Source organism: Coenobita brevimanus, chromosome 12 (genome assembly GCF_032717465.1).
Source record: "Coenobita brevimanus isolate Jiangsu-jjx chromosome 12, ASM3271746v2, whole genome shotgun sequence".
NCBI lineage: Eukaryota > Metazoa > Arthropoda > Malacostraca > Decapoda > Coenobitidae > Coenobita > Coenobita brevimanus.
The window spans coordinates 873223-900676 of NC_136965.1; the positions used below are offsets into that span (position 1 = coordinate 873223).

At 42.5% G+C, this 27454-nt stretch overlaps 2 protein-coding genes across 2 annotated transcripts; both read right to left on the reverse strand.

The window, feature by feature from the left end:
* Positions 1–4642: 4642 nt before the first annotated feature.
* LOC145413605 (N-acetyltransferase 8B-like) lies at positions 4643–7360 on the reverse strand. Its single transcript, XM_080283262.1, has 6 exons — positions 7214–7360; positions 6913–7038; positions 6572–6709; positions 6210–6328; positions 5901–6042; positions 4643–4786 (listed from the first exon to the last, which is right to left on the reverse strand). Exons 1-6 carry the CDS (start codon positions 7358–7360, stop codon positions 4643–4645), a joined length of 816 nt encoding a protein of 271 aa, XP_080139388.1.
* A 2097-nt stretch (positions 7361–9457) lies between these two features.
* On the reverse strand, positions 9458–19513 carry LOC145413615 (uncharacterized). Its single transcript, XM_080283273.1, has 19 exons — positions 19409–19513; positions 19186–19294; positions 18240–18332; positions 17696–18037; positions 17349–17524; positions 16789–17093; positions 16209–16344; positions 15821–15942; positions 14519–14737; positions 13935–14185; positions 13282–13441; positions 12988–13098; positions 12599–12740; positions 12139–12330; positions 11502–11681; positions 10822–11052; positions 10439–10602; positions 10167–10322; positions 9458–9581 (listed from the first exon to the last, which is right to left on the reverse strand). Exons 1-19 carry the CDS (start codon positions 19511–19513, stop codon positions 9458–9460), a joined length of 3318 nt encoding a protein of 1105 aa, XP_080139399.1.
* Positions 19514–27454: the final 7941 nt, after the last annotated feature.

The window sequence follows — 27454 nt, forward strand, 5'->3', positions numbered from 1 at the left end:
GAGGGCTAGTTCTGAGGGCTAACTTTGGGGTTGAGGGCTAGTTCTGAGGGCTAACTTTGGGGTTGAGGGCTAGTTTTGAGGGCTAACTTTGGGGTTGAGGGCTAGTTTTGAGGGCTAACTTTGGGGTTGAGGGCTAGTTCTGAGGGTTAACTTTAAGACTGAGAGTTCTGTGAGCACGATTCAGTGACGTGGATGATGACGATGATGATGATGATGATGATGCAGAAAAGTGTGAGATTAACCTTGACGTTAGAGCAAGTATGTGGTTTAGATGTCACACACACACACACACACACACACACACACACACACACACACATACACACACACACTGGGAACTTGTGAGATTGCATTATGTTTTTGTGTCTGTTTCATCACCCCTTGTTCCCAATTCACCCCCTCCCCTTCATTTCCTTCCACGTCCTCTCTCCTCTCCTCTCTTACCTTCCCATCCCTCTCTTTCCAACTCGACTTTCCTCCCTTCCCTTCCCTTTCATCTCTCCTTCCCTCCTCTCCTCTCTTCCCTAATCTGCCTGTTTCCTCAATTCTCGCTTCTCATAGTCCCCCCTCCCTTCCCCTTCTCACTAATCTCCCCCATTCCTCCATCCCCTCCCATTACCTATCTTCCCCCTTCATCTGAACCCATCCCTTGCTTCCCATTCCATTCCTCACTGATGCCTTCCTCTCTCCTCCCCCTCCCACCCCTTACTAATTCCTTCTCTCCTTTCCTATTCCATCCCTTACATATCCTTCCCCTCCCATCCCATCCACTCTCTTATCTTTCTCATCCCATCCCATCCTTACTTTTCCTTCCAGTGCCATCCCATCCCCTCTTTATTCTTCACTGGTTATGTATTCTCTTGCAACCATATTCACTGTCTCTTGTGGCTGGATTCCACAAGAGAACAAGCACCACAAATATCCCACTATGGCCTGTACGCCAAGGGGTACAGGAGGTTTACGAGCACTTCTTCCTGAGTGATCGGGGTAATTGTTCATACAATACCACTCAGGGGCACGGGAGGCTCGTCACTCTTGCCCTAAATGCCGGGAGTAAGTAACCTACCCCAGATCCCAACGCTCCTGATGGGACCAAAAAGGCCTACATGATGGATGGGCATAATTTTTTTATATAAACCTAAACTGTCACAGCCAATCATATCCCCGCTCTATCTTACAAATTAAAACTAATGATGAATAGTAAAGCAAACACAAATATGTACATTTTTACTATATTTCAAAATACTATAACTACACTGTAACAGCTGCAAAAATATACTTCAACAATGATTACTAACTTGAAAATCCTCCCACAGTAAATACTACCCAGTGCTTGGTTTGATCCTGTGGCACCAGCTACTCATGCCAGAATCTGCTTATTCTGCCATTTAAAAAAATCCAGATCTGTTCAAACCAGGATCGGATAATAGGTCATGAGTTGACAGTTGTTTCCAATATGAAGAATATGCAAGTGATGTAAGCCTTGTGGTGATGCCAGTCTGCAGTAGCCAACAGATATGGTGCCTTGACAGCAGGGGTATGGCTAGGAATTTGAGAATTGGGTGGCCAAGGACAGGACAACTCTAATTACTGTATAGGAAGACTAGGGAAATTCTTTAAGGGGGTCTGGAAATTGGGGGTGGCCAGGTATACTTCACAGGTGACCAGTGCCACCCTGTCTGCCCCTCTGGTTATGTCAACGATATTTAACTCTGGACGGCATGGGATTCCTTACGCAGAAGACAAGCATTTAGACTGAGGTAACAAGCAGAAAATATCCCACGCTGACTTCCACAGTATAACACATGTGTAAGTGGGCATACTGCCATCCAAAATGCTAATATGAGCTAGGGTTTTTCCTCGGCTGAATGTGATCACCTGGAAGAGGCCAAACCCTCAGGTTTTGGATCATCAGAAACAAATGCTTCTCTGATATAATGAGATACTTTCTTATACAGTATGTCAAGGATGAAAATGATGGACTTATCCTACATGTCAAGCAGAGTCAATGGAATATCAAACTTTTTCTTCCGAACTGTCAAAGAACCTACAACCATTTACAAGTAATAAACATCCCACAAAAGCATAGAAACTCTTACAACACATACACAGCCTAATAAAAGCACCGACAACACTTCACAAATCCTTACTTCACACCCAGGGCACCCATATCTTAACAAGAGCAACAGAACCCGATCACAAGCACCAATTATTTCCCCTAACGCTCGTAATGTATCCACAGATCTCACATATATCCTGAACCTCCCTTTAATATCTAAATATCACACTAACTTACAGCTGCATTAAGATAACAACAGTGACAATAAGTGCCTTAAAAACGTACAACTTTAGATCATAAACATAAAGAGACGTGAATTGATGTGGTCATATATATATTAGCAATAAAGATAGTGGGAATGCAATTGTCTTAATGTAACTGGTGGTCTAGTGATTAGAATGCCCCGGTTAGAGTGATGGCCCTCTACATGCTCAATCCCCAAGAGGTAAAGTATTTCTGATTATGTGATGACTGGCCGTGATCGTACATTGGTTATATTTCTTTCACCTTAACTTGCCCAGATTTTCATCAGTTTTTGCTTGTGTCACACAGCTCAGTGGCAGAAGGTGACAATGATATGCCTCTAAATCCTTCCCACAGCACTGTTCATGACTAGCATCATATACTGGTGTTACTCTTCTGTTACAAGTGAGCATTCAAGATGGAGAGATGATAATTCTAGGTCAAGCAGTGTAGAAAAAGTACCGTACATTGCATTGTGTGTGTGTCATTATGTAATGGCAAAATGGTAAAAGCTCCACCACAGTTATCACAATGTCACAGGGCAAGGCAAATCACTCTGACAATCCCTTCTAATAACAAGACCATCAGGTGTCCAATAAATAACTGAATATAGTGAAATTACATGTCTGTCTTATCAACAAGGTGTGCACTGACAATCCTGACAGCAAGCTAAAAATGTGTTCCATAATATAACAACTTTTCCTTATCACTAGAACAGTAAACTGGGTGAAAACTAGCAAATAAAATGCACTGAAAGCAGGAAATTTCAATAGCTTGATGCCTAGGAAATCACTTTCAACACAAAAACATTTGACAGTCAGTAAATATGAAAGACAAGGTATTAGTTTAGTGATATACGGCATTAGAGAGGTGCTGAAGGTAAGCGTACACGTGGTGGTGTTGCACACTCTTGGTGGAGCAGCTGTGGCATCCACCTGAGAGCCAAACCTCCCCATGTTTCCCTGCACCTCACTGTGGGAAGGATCCTGGTCCGACCCTGGTGAGGTGCTGTCTACAACCTGGGGATGCAGCTTCCCTACACAGTGAAGGTACTGTGTTGTATCTGTAGGACAGCCCCACAAAAGCAGTTGCTTATCTGTTGTCAACAGGTATACTTGGTCAGACAGACTGTGGTTAAGCATAAACAACAACAACAACAGCATAAAACACCTATTCACAAAGGGAACTCGAATGTGAACCAACAAACATAAAAACAGATTTCCTTTCCTCAGTCAGATAAAACATTACTATCTGGCGTCCTGTACGTCTTGAAAGACAGTCAACAGTCAACACACATTTAAAAATACAACTGTAAGTCTGGTAAGAGCTTTTGATATATCTAGTGGCTGCTGGACACTGATATAGTTGGTCTGTTTCCTTCTGACAAAAATCTGTAGCTGTTTTTCAGTTTAGCTGATGGCCTGGTGTGGTCAGATTGGAGGATAAATTTAAGTAGTAACCAAGGAAACTTAGTGAATTTCATGCAACAACATTTTTTTATTCACAGCATGAGTAGCCCAGTCCCATCAGATGAAAACAAACCAACTATAAATACACTCTAATCTGCCGCCAACTTCTACCCAGGAGTCAAGTAACAACTGTTAGCATGAGACTGGTCCAGCTTTGTCAGATTAAAACAACTTAACTACAGGTATATTCTTTTGCCATCAACTTCTACCTAGCAGTCATGCAACAATTATTAGCAGGAGAGTAGCCCAACTTTGTCTGAATTAAAACAAGTATAACTATATTCTTTTGCTGAAAACTTCTACCAATCAATCAAGTAACAATTACTGACTCTTCCAATCTGATGATGCATTTTCCATTGTGATCTGTCCACAACCAAACTACTTAATCAGCCCAGAAGAAACTCAAGTATCTACGGGTTAATGAAGACTGTCTCTAACTCCCCCAGTTCATAAACTCTCTCCTGAGCTGAATAAAACCATCTGGAGGTAGCAAGAAAAACTGAAGAATTATTGTACATCAGACTGAAAAGGTTTAAACTGAGTGCACAGAGGTAGAGCAAGCTCTTAGTTTCTTTATGGTAATTTAAGGAACACTTGTAATTAGTAGATGTGATCAGCCTACATCCCATATTACAAAGCACAGTCAGCAATGATACAGAAAGACTTGACATGTACTACCATCATCTCGTGTCTTAGAAATTACTTTTACAAAATGGACTTTTTCACGCCTTAATTCTAGTAACATAGCCTTTAGATATGTAGTCTAGGTCTGCCCAATTGCATGAGTCACACTCCCATCCACTCACCATTCAAGCCCCTAGAATCTAAGGAACAAGTGTTATGAAATCCAAAGTCACTCTCATTAAAATTCTTAACATGAAGTAACATCACTAAGTTCAGCTTTGGGTGGCTTAAGGGAGAGAGTGAACATGTACATTGGCTGCTGGATGTTTAAGTAGTATTTGAAGTATGTGTGTTTGGGTTCAAAGCCTCTTTTGTAGTACAGCTCTCGTGCCTGAAAGCAACAAGACACAGATTAAAAGGGGATCTAAAGTAACCTGCAAAGTCTCTAACAATAATTACAGTATCACTATACTTATGCATTTTAAACAGGCCAAGATTTTCAATCTCTTGCAGCTTGTTTTGCAGATTCACTGTCAGAAAAAAAAATGATGCTATGGCTCTACATCATTTCCATAACACTACTTGGTGACTGGTATCATATTCTAGTGTTAATCTACTGCTACAACTTAGCAATGGGGAGGGAGAGATGACAATTTTAGGCCAAGTTAGAGTAAAATGGGCATAGGTAATTATTTCCTTCAATCTGTGTGATGTCCATTCTGTAGCACATTAACCTGACAAGATTATTTACGCCTTTCAGCTCAGCTGATGATCAGTTGTGGTCAGAATGGAGGGCTGATTTGACTAGCAACAATGGAGACTCATTCCTACCTCATAACTAAGGCTCATCAAATTTCAAACCACAACAAAGTATTTTTGTTGTGGGAGTGGCCAGTTCTGTCAGATGAAAATAAACCAACAATAGTGAAAGAGTTAGTGCCATGCAAAATGCAAATTACTACTTTCACATCATATCAACAGTTAATGCATACACCGTACAAAATAAGACATATATGGAAGAAGAGAGTGGAGCAGCACACTGGTGGTAGAGAAAAAGAATGACTGAGAGAGTGGCCTTATGGAAGATGGTGAGGAGTGAGAGAATGAACGAAAAAGTGGAAGAGTTAAAGAATCAGAGAAGGAAGCGGAATAAGAGGATGAGAGAATAAAGTGGTAGAGGAATGGGTGGAAGATCAGAGAGGAAAGAGGTAGTGGAGAAGAAAGTGAAAGTGGAGAAGAATGTGAAAGTGGAGTGTGAGGATCAGAGAGGAAAGTGGAAGAGGAGTGAGAGGATCAGAGAGTGAGGAGGATGAGGAGTGAGAGGATGAAAGTGGAAGAATAGTGAGGCAATCAGAGAAGGAAGAAGAAAAGCAATGACAGTAAGGTTGTTGTGGCTCCAGCTATGCCTTGGACAACAAAGAGGAATAATGTAAATAGAGGTCATTGTACTTAGGGGGTTAGAAAGAAAAAAGAAGACAGCAAAAAAAGGAAAAAAAAAAAGTTACCTTGTAGTGACATTCTGTTGTGACGAGCTCAATGCCTTCCAAACATCGATCTGTGCAGAACTGTATGACCTCATCCAGAAGTCTCATGGCAATTCCTCGGCGTCGATATTGCTTCTTGACAGCCATGCGACGGAGAAAGGCCCTGAATTAAAACAATAAATAAATAAATAACAAAAGTAATAGAAATGTGACTGGATGATGATGATGATTAAAGCAAAAGACAATGATTCTCTCTCTCTCTCTCTCACTTCCTATACTTGGTATGTAACAGCAGCAATGAATAAAAGGAACAGTATATACCGTACTTACTTTAATCCACCATGTAAAGACTTGGTAATAGCCACTGTCCCCACGATATGCTTCTTCTTCCCTCTTACTTCCACATCTCTGCTCTCCAAATCGCCTTCACTCACAAAGTCATACTCAATCTGCAAACAATTACCTTTAATAGAGAAGTGTTGGTTTATTTAGACATGACAAACATCCCTAACCCTTTTCATCCCAGTTGATGGCTGAGGTTTGTCAGACTGGAGAGCTGACTTGACTAGTGACCAAGGAGATTCATTACTACCTCAAACTAAAGCTCTAGAAATTTCATGCAACTTAGATTTAATATCAGTAGGAGTGGTCCAGTTCTGTCACATGAAAACAGCCTTTAGTATCCACCTCACCTTCTTTGTCTTGTTAACCAGGTAGTCAAGTTCAGTGGAGACAGAGCCTTCCAGGACCTCAGCCACCCAGAAGCCACAATTGGGGTCCTTCATGTAGGTCTCAGAAATACTGTTAAGGTCACCCATTAACTCCATGGCCTGTGAAAAGGTTATCACATACTGTCATCCTCCCTTTATCTTTTGCAGTTTACATTACTAATTTCAGTTGTTTGCAGATGTGTAAAGGAACATAAAATCTACCATATCTACCTATAGCCAGATGCATTAATCCTTTAAGTGGTAGCTACAAACAAATAGAGAGAGAGAGAGAGAGAGAGAGAGGATTCCAATGTCAGCCTTACCTTGAAATAATGCCCAGTCCATATCACAATATAAATGAGTGCGATGCTAAGTGGGATGCCAAGCAGACAGAATTTTAGGGGAATTCCAAAGCCAATAAATGCAATGGCCATTATCAAGAGAGACACCTGAAATAAAAAGACCGAGTCATTATATTATTCTGTATACACCTATATTACAAACTGTACACACCTATATTACACTGTACACACCTATATTACACTGTACACACCTATATATCAGTCTATATACTGTACAGCACATGGAAATAAAAAAAAGGATGGAAACAAATCCGAAAAATACCTGAGGCATAACTTCTGACAGGACGGCAGCCCAAAAGAAGTCATTCACCGTCTCCATTGTTGCATCTGTAATGATGTCACGAATGGCCACCTCATCCCCGCGTCGATATCTCCTTATGACACAAACTGGAGCACCCTTATCGCTCATCTTAAGTCAAATCAGCCACAAAATTAAGTAGACAGAAGCCCCTCTGACAAACAACAACAATCCCATCAAGGGCACCGAGGGGAATGGCTGATGTCGATTTCAGGACTTAAAGACTACGCCTCCTATCCTGCCCTGAAATTAGAAGTATTGGGTACGGTTTTGAAGATTATATTAACTGAACTAATATGAATGAGACCCTATTCAATAATATGGCCCAAAATAAAAACCAAGCAAACGTCCCTACTCTGATACCATTTACCAACAATAACAAAAACAAACATGAAGTACGAACCTATGTACTTTTAATATTAGCCATATTTTCTTGCTTCTAGAAAGATATAAATTGTGTCCAGAGACCAAAAATAATATAAAATAGAAATCCTCATAGTATATACACATATCAGAGGTGAAAATTCTCTCTCTCTCTCTCTCTCTCTCTCTCTCTCTCTCTCTCTCTCTCTCTCTCTCTCTCTCGCTCGCTCGCTCGCTCGCTCTCTCTGGGAAGATCCTAGAACTTAGAAAAGCTGTTGATCTGTCTGAAATAACTATGGAACTTATTCTAGGTGGCACAGAAGTCTTCATAGCACAATACCTTTACAACAATAAATATTCCAATCAATCCTTTGCTATTAATTTTGCATAGTACACCTCGACATTCTCTTAAATGCTCCTTATATCGCTGGTACATCAATATAGCTTTTACCACAAACATAGACGGGCATACTGAGGTGTAATGTACAGAATAATTCGCCAAGAAAGACATGTTACGATACTCAGGATAAAAAGAGAAATATATCCATGTTTTATTCCACGAACAGTTGAACAACGTACAGAATACATATACGATTATACATTACAGTGTATATAATGAAACGATGGAAGGAAAGGGTGATTTTATAACTTGCAAACTCACAGAAATCTATCAAGGAACAATACATACATACATAGGCTACATACATACATACACACATAAGCATTCATTCATTCATTCATTCATTCACACATAAAAATAAAGTCATGTTTTCTCTCAATGAAACCCCCGTACTGAGACTGGCCTTGGTGCAACTTTTTTCAATGGACTGGATCCTAAACCAAGCGCCAAAACCAGCTAATTTGAGAGAGAGAGAGAGAGAGAGAGAGAGAGAGAGAGAGAGAGAGAGAGAGAGAGAGAGAGATCTGAGACGTGTAATAAGATCTGTAACAATGTGAGTCTCAGATTGGACTTTGAATATGCATATGTGACTGAATATTTCCTGCATAAGAACGATGGCTGTGTGACTATACCCTTTTTGCTCTAACTTGGCCTAAAATCGCCATCTCTCCAGCTTGAATGGTGAGCTGTAACAAGAGATTAACACTATAGATGCTAGTCACAAAAGAAGTGCGATGGAAAGGATGTAGAGGCTTAGCAATATGTTTCTGCCTCTCAGCTACGTGAAATAAGCAGCAAAAGACGAAAAACTGAGCCAAGTTGAGGTAAAAAGGTTATAGTTAGCAAATCTCGTGGCCACACATCACCTCCATTGAAATATACAAACACAGCAACTACACACTGCACCCATAACACCGCTCGCTATTGCACATTTGATAATTATTTAAAAGTAGGATTCAAAATTCAAGATGGAAGAACATAATTATCTTTCTTGTACTATCTAGGAAAAGGAGTTATAAAAACGTTTAAAGATTATTATACAGACTTAAACTAGGATGCAGTTGTGACCCCAGGCTCATCCAAATGTGAACCAGATGGACTGCAGACTGAACCTGTCCTTTTCTGCAGTTATCCATCCTCATTTCGGGTTATTGGAAGGGGCATGTGTAAAGTGGACCATATATAACCTCCTCTTTCGTGTTGGGCTATATCTCGTGTGTTCCGGGGACGGCTGTCAGGGTTATCAGTGTCTATCCTTCATCATTTATTCTGCTACTTTCACTGCCACACCCACCACCACATCATCAAACAGAGTCGTCCCTACAAACCACAAAACCTCACCAGGTGGGTTTCTTCCAATATTTATAGACCTCTCCAGAAATCCAGGGAGCTCTTCTGCCTGGTCATATCTGTGCCACCACATGAAGTCTTCCCTCTCCAGCACCTTAACCCAGGAAAATATGTGAACGAGTGCCCATGGATGACGTGGCCGGCATGCGGTTTTCGATTCGGAGTTCAAGATTGGCCCGGGCTACCATCTTGTCAAAGGTCTCCGGGGCCAGCTTCTTCCTGTTTGGCCATGGAAAGAGAGAGAAATAGTCTGCGTTATATTCCTTGTACTCGAACTTGGCCTAAAATTACCACCTCGCATTTAGCTTGTGAAATATTCATTTTACTCTAACCTGGACTAAAATTACCACCTCTCACTCTTGAACGCTGATTTGTAACAAGAGACTAGCACTAGGTTATGAAGCTAATCACGAAGAAACGCTATGGAAAGGATGCTGAGCCGTTGTACTGTCTTTTTTTGCCACTGAACTACGTGTAATACAAAAGGACGAAAATCTGGGCCAAGTGCTGGTGAAAAAAACTATAAGATTACAGTTACTATTTTACTGAAACATCAACAGGCGGATTCAGTAAAGCAGCAAACCCTTCCACGCCAATTATACTATGCTCAGTTTACCCAGGCAATAAGTTTCCAATAATCCCAGGCGATTAGTTGGTGGGCAGTACTGGCGATGAGTGTCTGGGATTTCTGGGAACTTATTTACAGTGGCAGTTTGTTACCGTTGCAGATATTCCACAGCAACAGCAATTTTAGGCCAAGTTAAAGTGAACAGCGTGTTGTATTACCGGATTTTATTTACCCACCTTAAATTCTCTCTCAGCGATGCAGTGGTGAGCGCCGTGGATCTTGCTCTGGCCACCTGCCTCTCTTTCTCTCTCGCCACCTCACCTGACCTCATATCCTTGGCCTCGAGGCTCCTGCGGGCGACCTCCAGCTGCGCCTCCTCCCGTGCCATCACCCTACGGAGGATAGGATTGCGTTGGGGTGAGGTAGGGTCCAGTGAGCACACACACACACACACACACACACACACACCAAAAAGCCTCTCAAGGTCTGTAGGGTCTATGTAACTCACTGCTGGAGGAGGTGTGAGTGGTGAAGGTGCCTGGAGGTGAGGTCAGCGTGTATCCTGGAGGCCCTGGTGTGGAGGTGGTGTTCCTGCCTAGCCTCCGCCCCCGCCATGGCCTCCAGCTGCTTCGTCAGAATGTGCCTCCGCCAACGCATCATCGCCGCCTCCAACTGGCCAAAGAAGTGAAAATTAGTAGCAGCAGCAGTAGTAGTAGTAGTAGTAGTAGTATCATTATCATTAATATTTATTATTATCATTATCATCATCATCATCATCATCCCTCTTCTGGTGGACAGGGAAGGCACAGAGGAACATTTGTATAGCATGGCAGTGGATCAGCCAGGCTATATTGATGCCACCACTTGAAGGCGTCCCTCTCCATCACCCACCTGGTCATGCAGAGCTCTAACCGCAGCTCCACGACGGTCCCTCTCATCTCGCTGTCTCCTGAGGGTGTCTTCCTTCGCCTCGTGGAGCATGCGCAGGTTACTCTCCGCACGCGCCAGTCTTTCCTCCATGTTTGTCCTCATCGCCTCCAGCAGAGCCTGTCCACGAGCCTCCACCAGCCTCCTCCTTGCCGCCTGATGCTGCACCTCCGCCTGGTTGTCCTCCGCTACTCGCTGAAGGGGAAAAAGAAGAAGAAAAAGAAGACAAAACTCAAGGCCTTCAGTGACGTCGTTTCCATTTCTGTCTTTCTACATTCAGAGACATTTTCTAAGTTCTAGCACGATTTTTGAACTGGATGGGTTAGAAACAGCCTCCATTAATTCCCAAAAGTCTTTTCTAGGTTACAATCGTCTGGTAGTAACAAGAAACTTAAAAAATGAAATGAAAAAACCCCAGCCTTTTCTCCATAACGTCCCTATGGTCTCTATCAAAACCTACCAGCCAGCCTCCACAAGCCTCCTCCTTGCCTCTTGCTGCTGTACCTCCTCCAAGTTGCCTGGTTGTCTAGTGCGTTAAGGTGCTCCAACTTTCCCTCAACTCCTCCAACTCACCTGCTTATTCCAGTCTTACGAGGAAAATTATTTAAGTTCCCTGGTGGTCACGTGAAGCAAGGCGCCCTAACCTTCCTGAAGAACTCCTCACGCTCCCTCCTCCTCTGCTCCACCAGTTGCTGCTGCTGCTCCCACAAATGAAGGAGGTGTTGCCGCTTCCTCTCCTCCGCCTCCTCCTTCGCCTTCAGCGCCTCCTCCTGTACCGCCTTACGGGAGTTCTCAAAGGCGCGCTTCTCCTCCAGGCGACGCATCTGAAGAAAAAAATAAAAACTTAGATATTTGTCTAGTGAGTATACGTGGGTTAAGAAGTTCTCCCCCCCTTCTCCCCTCTCTCTCTCTCTTTCTCCATCCTCATCCTCACCCTATCTCTATCCTCACACTCACCCTGGATTCACTCTTATCTCTCTCCCCCCTCTGATTCTTCACCTTTCTTCCCTCCTTCTGTCTCTACCTTCATCCCTACCTTACAGTCCCTCACCTTTATCTTCTAGTTACCCCTCATCCTCACCCTGCCTCTCACTCACCCTAGCCTAACGATCCCTTCTTTTTGTGCCATACCTACTCTCACCCTATTTTTATCCTTGTCTTATCCTCACACTATCCCTCATCCTATCGCCTTTCTTCACACACGCTTTCCCTCCCACACACCCAGCCTTACCCCTCCCTATCCTCACCCTGTTTCTCCCTTTCACCCTGTCTCCCACTCACCCTAGCCTGCTGGTGGTGATTGAGCAGCTCCCTGGCACGTCGCTCCTTCCCTGATATCAAAGAGGCCAAATTTTCTTGACTCTGAAGGTAAATTTCTTCGTTTCTTCGCCATCTTCTCAGGTTCTCTGCATTCTCCTCTCGACGCTTCTTGTTCACCTGCCATCGCCACTCCGCCCACCTCGCTGCTGCCATCTGGTTTATGAGAGTTGGTTGGGGCTTTTGTCATTATTAATATTATTATTTTTATTTTTATTATCACCATCTTTATCATCATCGTTATCTTCATCGTCGTTCTCCTCCTCTTCTTCCTCCTCCTCCTCCTCCTCCTCTTCTTCTCCTTCCTCCTCCTCCTCTTCATCATCATCATCATCATATATCCTTTCACACACTACCCTACCCTCTAACCCAATCCAACCTAGCACACTCTCTGACCTACCCTAACCTAGCCGCGTGCTCCTACCTTCACGTCTGCTTCCCTCTGCTGCACCCACGCCCTCTGTGCCTGCTGCGACTTCTGCTGCTCTGAATAAAGCTTCTCGTGTTTTCTGGCAAGCAGTTCTAGCAGGTGGAGGTCTCTTGCTGGTAGCTCAATATTGCCCACTCTGTACAGCCAAGGGATATTATTATTATTATTATTATTATTATTATTATTATTAGTAGTAGTAGTAGTAGTAGTAGTAGTAGTAGTAGCAGTAGTAGTGTCTTTATTATTTTCATCAACACTATCTTTTTAATAATTATAATCATCATCGTTATCAGTCATCATCATCACCATCATCATCACTCGTATACTGCACACACACACACACACACACACACACACACACACACACACACACCGTTGCTCACCCTTGCATGTATTTTGCTAGTATGTGTGAGTCAGCGAGGGAGACGGTGCTGGCGGAGCGGTGTTGTGAGAGAAGGCGAGGCGACCATCCCAAACTCTGTACAGATTCTGGCCTGAGGAAGCAGGAAGAGATGGAAGTGTAGCTCAGCGGCAGAAAAAGACAGTGCTACGGCTATACATCCATTCCATAGCACTTCTTCGTGACTAGCAACATAAATTTCCTCTTACATCTCAACGCTTAAGATGGAGAGATGGCAATTTTGGGCCAAGCTGGAGTGACAGTTTAGATCACAAACCTTGCCAGAGCTGATGCAGGTCTGGTTGGTCGGGCTGTGTTGCAGGGTGTGGATGTGGACGCCGCGCTGTGTGGTCTGTGTGCTCTAGGCAACTCCAGACTCCACGGGCCATCACGCTGCCCTCCCTCACCACCACCATCGTGAGTCTCGGCCTGAGGGGCTGCCAAAGGGTAAACACTAGAAAGCACTCACTGTACACACTTCCACCAACGTCAATATGCATGATTTAACTGTAGTAATTCCTCTATCCTGACAGGCGGATACCTTTACAATCAGATAATTAATTCTACGGTCAGAGTCTGCCCTGTTACACTATCTCAAGGCAGCGTATACCTCCTCCGATGTTAGTAAAATTTATTATTTTTCCTGCACCCGAATCCCGATCCACCTCAAAATATAATCAGTTCTTCATTGACCTACTGTCCACCTCTCCACCACCTTTAATTGAAATCCTATAACAACTTTCTGAGATACACAGACAAACCGACAGGCAGATGTGGGTGAATACATAATCATCCAACTACTCTGGTGGAAGTAATTACCGGTAAAATGAGCTAATTATGTAAAGGATCGTAAAAAACTAAAAAATATATAAAGTAAACATTGTAAATTATACATAAAAAGGAAATATAAATAAACTATAAGAAGCTAACCAATGTGATCGAGGCTGTGAGTTCCCGACATGGCGTGTGTTGGCAGAGGCGAAGTGGAAGCAGGTCTGGCACTTGACACCCGCCTGTGTGGTGTCACGCGGCGGCCGTATGACACAGCAGTGGTGGCAGAGCGGCGGCGGGGGTGTTGGCAGTGGGGTGGGGGAGGCGTGAGGCTGGTGTTGTCGCTGCGGGGGCTCCAGGTTACATTCTTTGGGCCAAGTACGCTGACTGTTGGCAGCTTCGGTTCCAGCCTAACAACGGGTATGAGAATTAAAAAAAAAAAAAAGCAAAGAAGAAAGAAAAGAAAACTAAATATAGGCTGAGAAAAACTTTAAAATGTAGTAAAGACAAAATAAAATGCTAAAGACTGGTACATATTGCGGCTCTGCTTTAGTTCCATTAGATGAAAACAAGGTGACTACGAGTACTTTTTTACCTGTGTGATGTTAATTTTTTTCACTAGTAACCAAGAAGACTCATTTCTAAAACTAAAGCTCATTTAATTTCATGCAAGCACGTCTTATAATTCAGCTTTTTGGTCCAGTTCCATGGGAGGGGAAAAAAAGCGATTAAACTTTATATACCTCTGTGGTGTCGAATTCTCCCTGGTTGGTTTCAAAAGGGAGGTAAGGTCGCCATCTTGCCTATCACACTCCGCCGTTGAATTAGCCGATCGGGACTCGTCATCATCATCATCATCAGCACTGTCCTCCCCCCCAATCCCCCCAGCCGTGACGTCATGGGGCTGGGGCATGACGTCACTGAGGGAGGAGGCCGGGGAGGGGGTGGAATCAGAGACCTGCCTGGAAACATTCGGCCGGGTGAGAGAGGGGGATGGCCCAGGTGGCAGGCGCTGGTGAGGTGGGGAAGTGTGGCCAGCAGCTGTTGTGATTGATAAGCCAGATTCACAAACACACATTCACATCACAAACACACAACCAATCAATAAACACAATCAATTCACAAACTCAATTTCCTAAAAAAGCAGACTTTCCTGATCTACCAGATGACCCGCCGACATGTCATAAAAGTACCCCCGCTAATACCAGTACACCAGTCCTGTATGAGACAGCCCTAGCATGTATTCATTATGGGCGGTGGGTGTTAGCGCCGAAGTGGTGACATGTGGAGGTGTAGGAGGACTACTGGGCCTTGGGATGGGCCACTGCCCCCAAGAAATAGGCCTTGAGCCTTTGCCCAGAGTCGGACACGTAAAAAAAAAAAAAAAAAAAAAAAAAAACTCACAATCCATCAATGCACAAACACATTTACGATCAATTCACAAACACTATGAATACAGAGCACAGTCAATAAGCAAACACAATCAATTTACAGACACACAACCAATTCACAAACACACAATCAATTGACAGACACAATCAACTTACAAACACACAATCCATCAAATCACAAACACATTTACGATGAATTTACAAACAAGATCAATACACAAACACACAATTAGTAAACAAACACACAATCGCTCCACAAAAACACAATCAATTTACAAACACAGTCACAAAAAGTCACAGTTTTTTTTTCCATTGCTGTCTCTAGATTATTTTAAGTTTATTTTCACTTCATAAAGATCCCTAACCCCACTCAGCTCAGTTGATGGCCAGGTGTAGTCAGACTGGAGGGTGGATTTGACTAGTAATCAAGGAGACTCGCACCTCTTAACCAAGGCTCACGGAATTTGACTATATCACATATTTGAGTTCTGGGGTGGTTCAGTTCCGTTAGATGAAAAAAATGTTATAGTTAAACATTCTTAGGCCAATTTAAAGGACGTAATTTCGAGAGGAAGAAAAGGTAAGGAAAAATACTTAGAAAGGTGAAACAGAGAGAGAGAGAGAGAGAGAGAGAGAGAGAGAGAGAACCCTTACCTCTCCCCATAACAACGAGGTGGTGATGATGCCCAAGTGATTCGAGGTCTGTGAGGTGTAATGGGGTCAGAGGAAGCAGCACCCGCCCGCTTCCAGCCTGGCCACGTCCCACAGCCATCACGCTTTTGGCGGGAGCGAGAGGGAGGGTGTAGTGGTGGGTGTAGCGAGGTTTGGTGGCCGTCTGCTTCCCTCTGGACCCGGGTTCGTAAAAAGATAGATAGATGGATAGATAATGACCTCGAGAGATGAGCATAATATTTCTTTACTACCCATACTATTTTTTATTATCATCAAGAAAAAAGGAGGGGGAGGAGGAGGTGGAGGTGGAGGAGGTGGAGGTGGAAGAGGAGGAGGAGGAGGAGGAGGAGGAGAAATAACCCCCTCTTACCTTATGGCTCCTCTCCGGGGCATCGCTGGCGGGGGTGATGGAGATTGGTGTGTGATGCTCCCTTGGCCTCGCTACGTCTGTGTGCTCTGTGTAACTCGCTGCAGAATACGGCCTCTTCCCCCTCTTCCCTGGTAGATTTGACATTTTTTATAGTACACCATCCATTCGCCCGATGTAGTACTGCACTGAGTGGCAAGGATAGTACATGGCTTCCTGGGTTATGGGAAACTATTTAGCTTGTCATTCAGTGTCGTCACCTAAGAGCACTACTACATCGAGTGAGTGGATGATATGCGCCCCCATCTACCACAGAATACACTGCACAGTATATGTATGAAATTAATGAAAGTGCTGCCCTAGAGAGAGAGAGAGAGAGAGAGAGAGAGAGAGAGAGAGAGAGAGAAGAGCAAGAAGGAGGAGGAGGAGGAGGAAGATGAAGAGGAAGAATGAGAAGATTGAGAAAATGAGTGAGGCGGAGGGGGAGGAGGAGACGAAAAAAAAAACAACAACAAGACGAAAAAAAATCAAGAAAAAGACGTAGAAAATGGAAAAAAGATAAAAAAAAAACACACACACACACAACTCACCACCGTTACTCCTACTTCCCACAGACACCCGGTATGGCTGCCCCGGTATCCTGGTATATGGAGAAACAGGTACCGGTCTCTCCCTGGTCCCGGTTCGTTTGGGTCCGGTTGAGACGTGGATTTGAGTCTTGGCGCCTCCTTGCTTCACCTTCTGTGCGCTGGAGGGTCGAGGTGCGCTGGATCGAGGTTTTCTGGAGAGAGAGGAAGGACGCGGGATCGAGCTGGAGGTGGAAATGCCCAAGGTGGAGCTAGGACGAACGTGAGTGTAAACAGATGCGGGTGGAGTGTATGTGGATGCCTGTGAGGATGTGAAAGGCGTTTGACTATGGATTGAAGGACTGTAGGTGGAGGTGGAGGGTGGAATGAGAGTGGAAGGGCCGTGGGATGATGTGGATGGAATAAAAGTAGAAATAGATGGAGCTGGATGCGAGGTGGAGGGCCCTGGATTCAACGCAGAAGTGGCTGGAAACTGGGTGATGGACGAGAGATGTTGTCTGAGTTCAGTTGCCTTTAATTTCTCAGCGTCTTCTCTCCCTTCTTCATCCTCCTTCACACTCTCCTCATCTCCTTTTTCAGTTGCCCAGAAATCATCATCTTCGTCAGGTCTGGATTTTCTTCTTTCTTTCTCCTTTTCTTTTCTTCGCTGGTGCTCTGTGTCTCCTTCTATCGTCTCCCCCTCTCCTGTATTCTTTATATCCTCCTCTTCTTCCTCCCAACTTGTACTTGAGGCTGCAAAAGAGAGTTTGAATGAGGATGGTGTCATTAGTAGATGTTATTGTGAGCAAGTCGTTATCAGAGTTTGTCTATGTATGCATCAGACAGACAGGCAGACAGAGACAGAAAGAGACAGACCGACAGACAGATAGACAGAAAATGACAGAAATATAGAGACAAACTCACCTTCTCTGCTGACGAGGCTCCTAGCGAGGTTTTCTCTTTCTTTAATCTGCTTGGAGGTGACAGTGGAGACGCTGGAGGAGGAGGAGGAGGCATTGGAGGAAGATGCCTGACTCTCTTGTCTTTCTAGAGGATTCAAATCGCCTCCAGAACCACCTGCATCACCAGCCTCACCTCCGTCTGTGCCTTCTTCTTGAAACCCCCCTGTTTGTTTACTTGACTCCGTTTTCTTTTCTCGAGTTTCTTCCTCTTCCTTTTCTCCCTCTTCCTGCTTCTTCTCTCCCTCCTCTCCTTCCTCCTCCTGCTCCTTCTCTCCCTTCTCCCTGCTGGTTCTACTCGTTCCGCCTCGCTCCTCTCCTCCTCGTCTCTCTGCGTAAAGGAAAATATCATCATTATCATCATCATCATCGTCATCATCATCATCACTATCATCATCACCAAAATTATCATCATCATCATCATCATCCTTCTCCTCCTCCTCCTCATCATCTCCATGCCACCTTATCCTCACGCATCACTCCCTCAAACACCTCTCTCTTTCTCTTACCTGGACCCTCAGCTCTCTCTCCTCTGCTTCTCGTCCTCTCGTCCTCGTCCAACAAAAGTCTGTCTCGAAGTTCACGGGCTTCACGCAGGCGCCCTGAAGAGAGAGAGAGAGAGATAGAGATAGAGATAGAGAGAGAGAGAGAGAGAGAGAGAGAGAGAGAGAGAGAGAGAGAGAGAGAGAGAGAGAGAGAGAGAGAGAGAGAGAGAGAGAGATGGGGAAGCACGGTGAGAAGGAAGGAACGAGGGAGAAGGAGGGAGAGATGGGAGGATAGTAACGAGAAGGAAAGGGCAAAGAAGGAGGAAGGAAGGAGGGAGGGAAGGAGGGAAAGAGAAGGAGAGGAGAAAAAGAGGGGAGGAAAGGGAGGAAAGAAATGAAAAAAATGAATAAAAATAATATTCTTCACTTGTATAATTCAATCACTTAAACGCGGCCCAAATTTTCGTCCTTTAGCAGTTACTTTCACGTAGCTCAGTGGCAGAAAAGACAATACCTAGGCTCTAAATCCTTCCCATAGCACTTCTTCGTGACTAACACCATATTTTAGTGTTAATCTATTGTTGCAGCTCAGTATTCAATATGAGAGATGGGAATTTTAGGCCTAGTTGGTGTAAAAGGAGTATAGCATCGTGACCCGACTCTATTTAGTAACAATCGATAGAGCATCTGTGTTTTCAGGACTTGTGAATGGTTACCATGACAACCAGATGCTGTGACTTCCACCTCACACACACACACACACACACACACACACACACACACACACACACACACGAGACAACGTACACAGGGAGTTAAAATCCGTTAAAAAAAAAGAATAAGAGGAAAGAACAGAGCCAAAAACATGACCTACTTAGTCTACGCCTCTCCTGTGCATTGTAGTAGTAGTAGTAGTAGTAGTAGTAGTAAGAATAAGGAGAGAACAGAGAAAGCCCATAACATAACATACTCAGTCTACGTCTCTCCTGTGCGTGATAGTTGACAAGGCGCTGCTGGAGAGGTTGGTCTGGGTGAAGTGCATCATATTCCTCTCTTGTTTGGTATAATAGATCCACTGGCTGAGGGAGAGAGCAGGGAAATATTATCTATCAGTCTATCTATCTGTCTGTATCAATCAGTCCATGTCTCTTTGTCTATCTATCTATCAATCTCCATAACCATCAAACTCTCACCTTTATCTCAAGCCTTCTGCATGCCTCAAGGGAGCGTGGGCTGGTAAGGATGTATGGGTAGGCCTGGTGCTGTGGCTGGTCGAAGTTATATAAATCCAGTTTCATGACATCGCTCTTCATTCTCTCTCTCTCTCTCTCTCTCTTCCTCTTCACCCGTCTCCTCTTGTTCTCCCAAGTCTCCCCACCTGTGTTCTCTTGTTCTAGTTCTTCCTCACCTGCCTCTTCTTCCTTCGCACCTGCCTCACTGCACACCTGTAATTACCAGGGTATTCTCGTCGGTAAAGGAGACTCCCTAACACCTCTTCCTCAGCGATTTATTTTCGGATATAGCTGGTTAATATTAATGCTGTAACACCATCAACATAACACTGTCCCTACTGCACGCGACCCACCTGCCATCCCATCCATATATTGAACATCAGGGGACAGTTGCAGGGTACCAGGGGCGTGGATTTAGAAGACTCCCTAACACCTGCTTTATTAGGATACCGGGGGCGTTGGCGTGGACCTAGAAGGCTCCCTAATACATCCTCCTTACTAGGGTATTATTGATTTTAGCACGTTATCCCTTTACCCTGAGGACGCATTTGTAATCTTGCTGTCCCCAAACGGACTTCCTCTATTTACATTTTTTAAACTGGGGGAGCAAGATAGACCATTGCTTAACCCTCTAAGTACTCATATTTATCCCTAACTCTAATTAAATATTCTGGTGGTAACAAAAACTGGCCAGAGAAAAAAGAATTGGGCTTACTGAAGAGGTGAAGGGGTGATACGCCATATAAATTGTTAAGAAGGAAGTGTCGCAGAATCCTTTACATATAATTTCAGTTTCAGCATATAAATTTTTTGAGCACGAGGCTGTATATATGTTATCATTAATTTAAGACAAAAAATATCATAGGAAAGGCTGGTTAAATATATGAGAGAGTTCCAGAAGACATGAAAATATTCTATGAGAGATTTTAAACCAAATCTGAAATTTCACTGCCTCCTAAAATTTCTAATATATACGTCACAAAGTAAATGACAAAGTCTATGGACGACACAAAGTAAATAGCTTACCCAACACTGCTTGTGGATATATAAGGTTATGTTCTTTGTGTTTGTGTGTGTGTGTTTCTTTGTGTTCGTGTGTTTCTTTAAGATGTTTTGTGGGCGGGGTGTGTGTGTGTGTGGTGGTGGTGGTGACAGGGAGCGTCCTTAGCAACTGCCCTAGCAACCAGTCAGCCGCTCAGAGGATGCGCAGTCTTCTCCATTTCAGGCCGAGTAATGTGATGTTAGGCAGAGAGAGAGAGAGAGAGAGAGAGAGAGAGAGAGATTAGAGGTTTTTCTTGGGCAAATAAAATCGTCTGCAGGTAGCAAGAATAAAACATAAAATGCTTAAAATACAAAATTCGTCAATCGCACTATAGGGGTTAAGTTCAACTGCTTCTCGTTAACCATGATTTATTTTGCAGTGAGAACAAGGGACGTTGAAGCTCCTGCAACTTCCACGCCTTGCCCTTACTGGAAATGAAAATCTTGTGTTATTTTCGGCATAATCTGCGAGAGGGTGGAAGCAAAGAGGGGGAGGGGGCAGGTAGGAGAGGTAAGGGAAGGAGGGAGGTGAGGCAGAGAGGAAGGATTAGGCAGGGGGAAAGGTGTAATGAAGGTATGAAGTGAGGAAGGGGATGAAGATATGGGGCACGGGGGAGGCAGGAGTGGAGGGCAAGGGGAGGGAGAGGGAAAGAGTTAGGCACGGAAGGGAGGAGGTGGAGGAGGGAAGAAAAAGAGAGGGTCAGGTGTGGAGGGAAGGAGGGGAGATCGGGGTGGAGGGGGAAGAAGGGAGAGGAGGTAAGGAAAGACTAGGGAGGAAGAGACAGGTACGAGAGAAGGAGAGGAAGGAAGAGGCAGGGAGAGGAGGAAAGAGGCAGGGGAAAAAGGGAGAGACGGGAAGGGGGGTCAGGCAGGTAGGAGGATGAGGGTCAAATCAATAAGTTACCCCCGAGCACCAACATTGACATAATTCACTATAATTATACGTCACTGGTTTAGGTCCAGCCTGCCAACATTTCCTATTATTTTTTCAAACATTTTCCATTCCTTTTTCAGTAAGTCAATTCTTACAACAATTACCATGAAATTTCTGTATAATGACGTCATTTTTATTTATTGTTGACACCTCCAGACGAGTTTATTTAGCTCATGAAAACAACTTGCAAAATCATCATATCAGGTCAGAATGAGACAACCCCGGCAAGTACTAACTATGGATGGTGGATGTTAGTGAATAAGTGGTGGTATGAGATGTGTGGTACATTGGACTGCTGGGCCTTAGGAGACAAACTGTCTAATTTTATGCTCTGAGTAAGACACGCAAAAATAATGCACAACACTCCTACTATGTATCTTACTATGTCCATCTTTGAACTGCTCCTGCCCAGCTCTATCACCCACTACTTTGAATGTTTGTCCTCCCTCTCCTCCTCACCCATCCATTTCCCTATCCCCCCCCATCAAACTTCCTTAATGTACACCTTCCCATCACCAGTGCTGCTTCCCACAACACCCATCCTTACAGAACACACTTATCCCACTATGTCCCATCACCCATCGACATCCCAGCCCATGTCACCCACTATTTTACACCCACCCTATTATTTTTCGTAATGCAATCATCATCATTATTATCATCATCATGACCTTTTTCCTACCTAAGGATGGGGTGTGGTAGGGTTCAAACAAGAACAAAGAAGCACACAAGAGAAGAACTATCAACAGCTTCCCCAGTGGAGTCGCCTATGATAACACTACATCATGTGAATAGATGGCTGGAATCCCTACTACTATTATTTTTTTTTTACATCTATACTTCAAAGGTTTCAACAATCATGCAGTTAAGGCTGAGTAATTAAACAACTCTGCTATACTTAACACCATCAAAAGGTGTTGTGTTATATATTGGTGATTCAGAAACACAAACACAACATTCCAACCTATGAACATTGTACAATTGGTCTGCCTGATAATTAAGTACTGTACACGTGATATATATTGTGTGGATAAAATGCTCTACACTTTCCATTATCTAAAAAGCACAAAGGTAACACTATCTCAACAACAGGATCATCTAGACAGGATAAAAGACTGATAGACTGTAATAAGCCAGGTTCTAAAATTCATCATCTAATTCACCCCTTCAATCTGGTGACCTGACCAACGAATTCCCAATAACAGAACTCTCATAGCACTGGCCAGATGGATTTGTTCATGATGGTTATATGAACTTGGTGAAATTATGAGGAAATATGGTCTAAAAACAATCTGAACAGGTTAAAACTGCAACTTGGTGAAATTATTATGAGGAAATATGGTCTAAAAATCTGAATAGGTTAAAACTGCAAAAATTTAAATCATATTCAAAGTAAGACAATTCTGAAGAAACCTTATCAACTGGGCGCGTGCTTGACTGACTTACTCTCACAACACCCAGATGATTTAAATGAAAGGGTTAAAGACTGACAAGTTTTTGAGCGAAGCAAATTACATGTGCACTGTATTAATGTAATCACGAAAAAAGTTCTGTTATGAATTTGCTCCCTACTTCAAACCACTGTATATGACACAAGTTCAAAAGTTCTTTTACCTTAAGTTGGCTCAGATCTGTGTCCTTCTGCACTTATTTCATGCAGCTCAGTGGCAGAGAAAGACAATACTACAGATCTACATCCTTTCCATAACACTTATTTGTAACTAGCACCATATTCTTGTGTTACTCTCTTGTTACAACTCAGCATTCAAGATGGAGATATGGCACTTTTAGGCCAAGTTTGAGTAAAAGGAGTATAGCATTTGTCTCACACTGGGTGGTTCAAAGTGGTGAAAGAGGGTGTAACATGGAACTTTCCTTGAGTGTACATAATATACAGAGTGATTTACAGTAATGGTTGTGGAATAAAATATAAACTGTATCAAGATGACCCAACAATCTGTAAAGTGTTACTCAATGGGCAACAAACACAACTATTTAGCACCCTCCACCCTACACAACTTTCATTCAGCAGTGCTTTCTTAACTCACAGCATAACATAGGAAACATGTTAGACAGTAATATTTGTACTTAGCTATGTTAATGTATGCAGGTACCAAGAGCATATGAAGGATTTTAGGAAAGAAACGGGAGGTGCTTCCTGTAGGTAAAATTGGTGATGTGAAGGCAATTTGTTTGTGGCCACCCCTTACATGATTAGGGCATCTGGCAATAGATTGATAAATAGAGATAGAGACAGACAGACAGACACTCAGGGACAAAAGTTGGCCTACTATTCCCTATGTGTCAACAAGTGGGATGGCAGAGGGTTGGTGCCCCTCCCAGTAAACAAAACAGCTCAGAGACAAATGGTCACCCCTTATGGGATTGTGGCATCTGGCTGTATATAAATAGGTGAAGAGTCTACTTCACACATAAGGCATGTCTGTCGATATCCTTCCTGACGCATCACATCAAAGAAGACCAGCTATGAGTTGAGAAACATGCCATTTCTTTTAGTTTAGATACATTAGCAAGCAGAGGAAAATGAGATCAAAGGAAAGAAAAAAATATATGCCCTCGTTTCTGCATATGGTACTGTAATGTAACAAGAATGGCAAAATAACTTACTGTGCTTCATATGCCTGAATACAGACAACACAGAAGATACACTTGATTACCTGTATATATAATGAAAACTACACAATATATTATTTAAACTGTATGGGAATTTTTAGTGCATTAGTTGATGTATCTGTGGGACGGAAGCGAATCAGGATCTGAGGCACTGAACTTTAGCCAATAATATTATGGTATATTGTACTGCCGTCTTTAAATACTCAACAGCCTTACATTTAACACCAATGTTTACTACGTGGCCACTAAATAAACATCTACTGATTCATTTTCTGTCCATTCTTTAAAACTCCAAGTTCCTTCCTTTAGAACTCTACTATCATCATGACAATAATTTTACTCTTTCTGATATCCTCTGTGCGGGCAAAGAATCAAGAATCGTCCTGGTTCTGTCTGAAGAATATTTACAACTGATGAAATACAGTACAAACCCTATCTCTACCAGTGTGTGTGTATCAGAGGGTTCAATTTTTGCACTATGTTTTGGTCAAACTTTGGGAAGATACCAGTACTTGTGTCTCCGTATATCAACAACAACTATGGCTCATTTCACTGGGAACTCTACTGTTAGTTCTCCTATAAATCATATCTGTTTTTCTCTTCTTATTTCTGCATCATAACCACTCCATTTGTCAGTGAAAAATGGGAAAAAGAGTTAGGTGATGACGACAGACTGATAAAACTAATGGTCGTACCTCAAGTGACTAGAGATTTTGTTACACCTCTTCCATAGCAATTTATCCTGCACATGACATTTCAGTATCCTTTTATATGCTAACGATGTGTTGTGTAGAGATATTAAAACAATATCAAAAGCACACAAGATGATGTTATGGTGTAAAATGCAAAATAATCAACTTTGTAAGAGACCCCCCCTATGCCACCTGAAATATGAATAAAAGTATCAACCATAGTGTATAGCATCTCAAGTAACAACAAGAAATAGGGATAACATGATTACTAAATTAAACAATCATACAGAAACAACCTCACACCAAACCAATAAACAAAACACATATCATGCACTACCTACTGGGTCTACACTGTACTAAAACTGAATCATCCTAACTGAAAATCTAAACCTCATATGATCCAGTCATTTATCTGGTTGGGATATGGAAATTTATGGAATTATATTGCTGTCCAATTGATTGTGCAATACATTATGAAATGACTCATAATCAATTACCTGTAATTACAAAAGCTAAATGTTTACGACAGTAACATTCAATTCCGACTAGAATAATTACATTAAATGTTCACCTTATAAAAATCATTTTCTATGTTTTATATACAGTATAACATAAGCTACTGAGTTACACTGCTCAGGATGCAAGGTTGCAGAACATTAACTCTTCCGCTGCTCCAGTCTCATTAACACTGATGACAGATCACTTTACTAGGTCACAGAAAACCCCTCTTCATTGGTCTAGGTTTATGTATGTATAGTGATCTGGTTTAATGGCAAGAAACCTCACTCAGCGGCTAATGGGTAAAGAATATGTGCCTTGGGTCAAACAAAATTAGTATGCATTGAACTGTAGTTGAAAAGTGAATCTGACTAAATGCAGTAGTAGTAAAATGCCTACAGGTAATCTGGACACATTTTCTGTAAAACCTCAATATACCCACCTCGGAATTTATCAAATGCTTACTAATTTGTGCCACAACAGTTTCAAGCAAAGATTTTCACAGCTGTATCTACATTCATATCCCATATCCAACCTTGACTCACTTGGTTCTCATCCTTAACAATGGTCATTTCCAGCAATGTAAATCCTCTGTCCTATGGATGAGGAACAGGAAAAGTCAATTCCGTATCACTACATTTGAAGTGCAAGGACCAGAGACCTGGCTACCATAGTCCAGATTATTTAAGGGTAGGAGACCAGCCTACCTCCCCTAATGGCATTACATGATCCCAGTCACCTCTTGGGAACAAGCTTATGCAAGGCTGTTACTCGTACTGGGTCATTCTAACTAGCTGATCAGCAACAAAATTTCATCAGTAATTAAAGGTATCCACAGCCCAAATAATGATCCTAAGTACTCATTTTGTACTAACGGATGGAAATATACAATATTTACAGAGTTCATTATCATAAACTCAGACACTAGGCACACAGAAATTATAACTACGCTGCAGCAACAGGAGTCAAGCATGCTTTCAGATCAACGTCAAAATCAACGTAAAACTTGTTGAGTGAGGCTTTACACTATGCATTCTTCTCTTGAAGGGCTAAGGCAATGCCTTTACAGAGAGGATTTTACAAGCAGAGTGTGACATATCTCAAACAGTTAAAACACAATCAACAGTTAACATGGAACTAGTAAATTATGTTATAGTATTTAAAAACTTCACATTACTTCTACTACTTAAGACCTCCACTCATTTTTAAGTGGGAAAGAGTCAGGATGATGATGATGTTTTACTAAATGCTGTAAACTATGATACACCAATCAGGCAATATACAGAATTACACTCTTCTGAAAGTGAATTTATAGTATGTAAAGCTTTCTCAGTAACTATAGATAAAACTTCCACTGCATACAACAACTAACATAAACAATATCAGTAGTCATGATTAACCATTATCAAGGCATAATGCTTGGATATACAAGGTAATACAAAATGCTGTATACATTACAAACATAATCTACAGTGCTCTATATCTCATTCAGCCGAGAGATATCTTTTTCAGTGAGTTCTTGCTATGTGTGGACAATTTTATTCATCTCAGGACAAAAGTTTCAAACCTGATGGGCTTGACACAGGCTTCATAAACCTGTTAGAATGGAGAGGTCTTTTTAAGATGAATAAAATCATCTGGATGCAACAAAACTCAAATAAAAAAGGATCTCATCCCGATCCACTAGGATATGAAACATAACTAAAATATGAGCTGGTGACAATAACAGAAGTGCAGTTTCACACAGGGTATGACAATCTGGTGTACAGTCACAACTTATAAAGAACTGGCTACTGTCTGTAAAATATAATAGCCAATCCAGATCATTTATGAGTAGGAGATGACCTATTTGTTTGCAGCATTTTATAGAACAGAAAAATGTCCACCAGTCAACAAATAAAACAAGGGGTTTTTACATAACCAAATACCTTTCTTCTTCTGTTAGGATATGGTAAAGGCATCTAAGGAAGTGCCATCAGTGACACCACACACAAGCAAGGTGGCAGATGAAAAAACTTAGGCACCAGGAGCATATGAATCCATGGCTAGTCTACTCAATCCTGATATTTAACGTGAGTGAGCAAATGCATACCTTTTAGTGTCATTACATAAAGGATAAACCCAACCACCTCTAGGAATTAGATCCTTATGATTCACAATGATATCTAGCTCAAGTGTCCTTACTCACTAGACCACCTGGTGTCTAAA

Excerpts from the sequence above, each read along its gene's own strand:
- LOC145413615 (XM_080283273.1), bottom strand. The coding sequence starts at position 19,513 with ATGAAACTGGATTTATATAACTTCGACCAGCCACAGCACCAGGCCTAC. Across the intron at positions 14,738-15,820 it reads CCTCGTTGTTATGGGGAGAG|GCAGGTCTCTGATTCCACCC; the intron begins GTAAGGGTTCTC and ends GAATGTTTCCAG. Across the intron at positions 11,053-11,501 it reads GTGAGGAGTTCTTCAGGAAG|CGAGTAGCGGAGGACAACCA; the intron begins GTTAGGGCGCCT and ends TTTCCCCTTCAG.
- LOC145413605 (XM_080283262.1), bottom strand. The coding sequence starts at position 7,360 with ATGAGCGATAAGGGTGCTCCAGTTTGTGTCATAAGGAGATATCGACGC. Across the intron at positions 7,039-7,213 it reads TGTCAGAAGTTATGCCTCAG|GTGTCTCTCTTGATAATGGC; the intron begins GTATTTTTCGGA and ends TTTTTATTTCAG. Across the intron at positions 6,329-6,571 it reads TGGTTAACAAGACAAAGAAG|ATTGAGTATGACTTTGTGAG; the intron begins GTGAGGTGGATA and ends AATTGTTTGCAG.